The 903-nt window shown below is 56.1% G+C and overlaps 1 protein-coding gene across 1 annotated transcript in view; it reads right to left on the minus strand.

The window, feature by feature from the left end:
* LOC115949227 (PHD finger protein 23-like) overlaps window positions 1-349 on the minus strand; it is a gene marked incomplete at its 5' end in the record, with an annotated part of 2,260 nt that extends 1,911 nt beyond the window's left edge. Inside the window, one exon of the mRNA XM_031065728.1 lies at window positions 8-349. Coding sequence (XP_030921588.1) covers window positions 8-349 — 342 coding nt within the window. The remainder of the gene's footprint in view (window positions 1-7) is intronic.
* Window positions 350-903: the final 554 nt, after the last annotated feature.

Here is a 903-nt window from a genome sequence, read left to right on the forward strand (position 1 = left end):
CAGGGAGTCTTTGAGGCGCATTTTGTCCAAAATCGCGGATTCCGGGGGGGCCAGGGCGCGTTTTTTGGAGGATTTGGCTTTGCGGACGAAAGTCTCGATGGTTCGCAGAGCGGCCGGGGCCGAGCCCCACGCGGCCCCCCCGGCCGGACGGGGCGAGGTCTTTGAGGCGCATTTTGTCCAAAATCGCGGATTCCGGGGGGGCCAGGGCGCGTTTTTTGGAGGATTTGGCTTTGCGGACGAAAGTCTCGATGGTTCGCAGAGCGGCCGGGGCCGAGCCCCACGCGTCCCCCCCGGCCGGACGGGGAGAGCTGGGGCCCGACGAGGGCCAGGGCGGGTCCTGGGGGGCACAAAGGGGCACAAAATTGGTCGGGGAACCCCAAAATTACCCAAAAACCAACCCGGGATGCCCAAAATCCAGCCCGGGGCCCCCAAATTTATCCCAAAATCCAACTGAGGAACCTCAAGCTGACATCTAAATCCAGCGTGGGATGCCCGAAATCCAACGCGGGATGCCCAAATTTACCCCAAAATCCAACCCGGGATGCCCGAAATCCAACTTAGGAACTCCAAATTTACTTCTAAATGCACCCAAGTTTACCCCAAAGTTCAACCCAAGGCCCCCAAATTTACCCCAAAATCCAACTCAAAATCCAACTGAGGACGCTCAGATTTACCCCTAAGTGCAACCTGTGACACTCAAATTTACCCCAAAAATCGAACTCAGGATACTGAAATTTACCCCAAAATCCAACCCAGGACCCCCAAATTTAGCCCTAAATCCAATCTAGGACCCCCAAAATCTGACCTGGGACACCCAAAATCCACCCAAGACCCACAAAATCAAGCCCAGGACACCCAAATTTACCCCCAAATCCAACCCCCCCCAAATGCACCCCAGGACCA

Source organism: Geospiza fortis, unplaced genomic scaffold, assembly GCF_000277835.1.
Source record: "Geospiza fortis unplaced genomic scaffold, GeoFor_1.0 scaffold1153, whole genome shotgun sequence".
NCBI classification, from domain to species: domain Eukaryota; kingdom Metazoa; phylum Chordata; class Aves; order Passeriformes; family Thraupidae; genus Geospiza; species Geospiza fortis.